The sequence below is a fragment of the Crotalus tigris genome, unplaced genomic scaffold, assembly GCF_016545835.1.
Source record: "Crotalus tigris isolate CLP2741 ecotype Arizona unplaced genomic scaffold, ASM1654583v1 scf7180000018364.571795, whole genome shotgun sequence".
NCBI lineage: Eukaryota > Metazoa > Chordata > Lepidosauria > Squamata > Viperidae > Crotalus > Crotalus tigris.
The window spans coordinates 120062-122807 of record NW_024096966.1 but is presented as its reverse complement, the minus strand read 5'-3'; the positions used below and the strand labels follow the sequence as shown (position 1 = coordinate 122807).

Sequence of the window (2746 nt, the reverse complement as noted above, 5' to 3'; positions counted from 1 at the left end):
CTGGAAGGAAAAAAAATTAGACAAGGTTTTGTTTTTTTCTTTTAAGCTAAGAGATCTAAACTAGTACATGTTCATTCACAGTTTAATTAGTGAAAACAGCTGTGACAAATGTTGTGCATTTTTGAACTGGCCTAAATTGATGGTCATTGATTGATAATCACCATTTACATCCACTCTGTTGATTCATATTTTGCTACTGATCAGTCAGCTAATGATTAATAACAAATCAAATAATCCACATACATTTACTAAAGAATTAAGAGATCCTTGGTAGAAATGAGGACACTATTTAAAAGCAAATAGTAAAAATAAAAACTATGTGCTATTTTCCTTAGAGCTGACTCTGATAAAAAGGTATCAACTGGGTTGTAGGTTTCTAAAATAGCTCAAATATCTTTGTCAGTGGAAATTAAAACATCCAATACTGGATCTCTATTTCAATCATAGAGCAGCACAAAATCCTAGAGAAGTATGTTTTATTCTAATATGCATCAATATGCATTCTGACATTTGTTTTCTTTACACTTCAGACAGTGGGGCAAAATCTACTAGCCACATTGCTATTACACTGCATCATCATATACTACTTTTCTTTGAGCTTAGAAAGATTTCTTTCATCTTCTTTCATTTTGCAATCAATATCTAATTTTATCATCGCTTTTCTGAACTATTTGCTATCAGTGTGTGATATTCTAACTTTAAACACACCTTTTAAAGATGTTAAACTAGCAAGTAGATTTTCAAAAACTAGATTGCAGACTTGATTTAATCTTTCTCACATAGGTTTTAGTAATTGACTCAGCTATTAACAAAGCTGTCAGCTATTTCTATGACAGAATTTGGGCAGTTGTTAGTGAATCTGCAACTTAAGTAATATTTTAAGTTTCCAAAATATTTCCCCCTAAATATCTAACAGTAGGTCAGCTATACTGAAGAGCCACTTGATTATTTAAGATTCAGCAGATTCCTATCATTTTTGCAACTAAATTATTATAGCAATAATATACTTCCACTATTTATGCAATACCCACTGGTGTGTATTGTACAAGAAACTATTTACACCATGGGTTTGGACCACAGCTTCTACAATGCCTTACAAAGATAATGCTGCTGATGCTGAAGTGAGTTGTTCCAAGCTACCAAAGGGCATTAAGTAAGAGGGAGCAGGATATATGTAAAACGTATAACATTGATTTTATGTAAGCTATCACTTTACATTTACCTGCTTGACTCATTGCTGTAAATCTAGTTTACAGACATGATTGTAGCTTACACTTGTGAATGAACAGATTTTTTATAGTAATGGTGATGGAAATAACTTTTAAGCAATACTGAGTAGTATGTAAATTGTAACATTGTCAATTTCTGGACTGCTGTCTTGTGTGGACATGAATCAGACACATTTCACAATATGAATCAATGAAGGGTAATGCACAGGATTAGTTACAAGATGTTTGGCTTTAAATCCCCAGTTATCTTTGAACACATGGTATAGCATTAATATGTCATAACTTCTTGACCTTACTTAGAGTGGTGTGAAGACAAAAAAGATATTTTGTATATATATTACCTCAAGCAGCTTGGTGACCCAGCTGGGGAAAGAAGAGGGGAACCGGTCCGTGCAAGTGGCAGGCCGGTGCACATGGATGCATGCAGCTTGATTCGTGCAAGCGGTAAGCCAGTGTGCATGCACATGCAGATGAACTGCAAGATGAGCTGTGCGTGCATGTGCGTGCCAGCAGCCCGCTCACATGAGTTGAGCTGCACATGTGTGTATTGGCCCGCCGCTTACACGGGCTGGTTGCAAATAGGCCATGGCCCAGTAATGGGCCAGGGGTGGGGACCCCTGGCTTACAGAAATGATAGGACATAGATACAACAACTTTACAGTACTGTATATCAATGGCAAAAGCCAATCTTTTTTGTAATGCAAAACTGTAAGAAGGCAAGAGTCCTTAAAACATTATTGCAACATTTTCTATCTGAAAAAATGTCATTTGTCTCCAAATACTGTAAATCATATCTTACAGTATTTGGGTTCACTTCAAAGTGCTAGTTTTCATGCTTAAAACCCATCATGACTTAGCTCCTAGATATTTATAGAGTTATGACTCCTGTCAAGGTCTTGTTTGTCCCATGTATACTTCTGGAAAGGATTAATGAGAGTTGTCACCTGATATGAAGCCTATGGAATAGGAACTGAACAATACACCCTCTTTGTAATTGCCCTCATGCTGAACATGCTGAATTTCTCAGACACAGATTGCTCTTAGTCCCCCTTGCCTTTCTCAGATTGTTAAAGACCAAGCTGTTCCACTGAATGGTACACAGGATATCTTTTTGGGTACATTATTAGCTAGATGTATACTTGTGTATTTTATTTTATATATTTTCTTGCTTGTATATTGTGTTGGCTACCATAGAAAGGGGTGGTGGTATATTAAACAATGGAATCTATCCAACCATTCACAAATACCTTTTCAATTCTCTGTTCCTGAGATTTCTTAAAATAGATTATGGGTATCCCAAGCTCAGATGCAGCAATCCATTGAAGTGTAGCACGCAATTCTGCATCAGGATATTCTGGTTCCAGGTCCATGTTTATCACCAAGAGATCTTTTTGTTTATTAGTAGTTTCAACAGTCAACCCAGATGTGCATTCTAAAGAGTGAAAGTATGATTTTTATTTCATGAGACAGATGCTTATGAAGTAAATTCCCCTGCCTTATTTTATAATGTATGACTT

At 35.9% G+C, this 2746-nt stretch overlaps 1 protein-coding gene across 4 annotated transcripts in view; it reads right to left on the bottom strand.

Moving 5' to 3' along the window:
• Positions 1 to 2746, bottom strand: part of LOC120311433 (SPHK1 interactor, AKAP domain containing) — a 72911-nt gene that overhangs the window by 3541 nt on the left and 66624 nt on the right. For all 4 annotated transcript variants that reach the window (XM_039350907.1, XM_039350908.1, XM_039350911.1 and 1 more), the window contains one exon: positions 2477 to 2661. In XM_039350907.1, coding sequence (XP_039206841.1) covers positions 2477 to 2661 — 185 coding nt within the window. The remainder of the gene's footprint in view (positions 1 to 2476; positions 2662 to 2746) is intronic.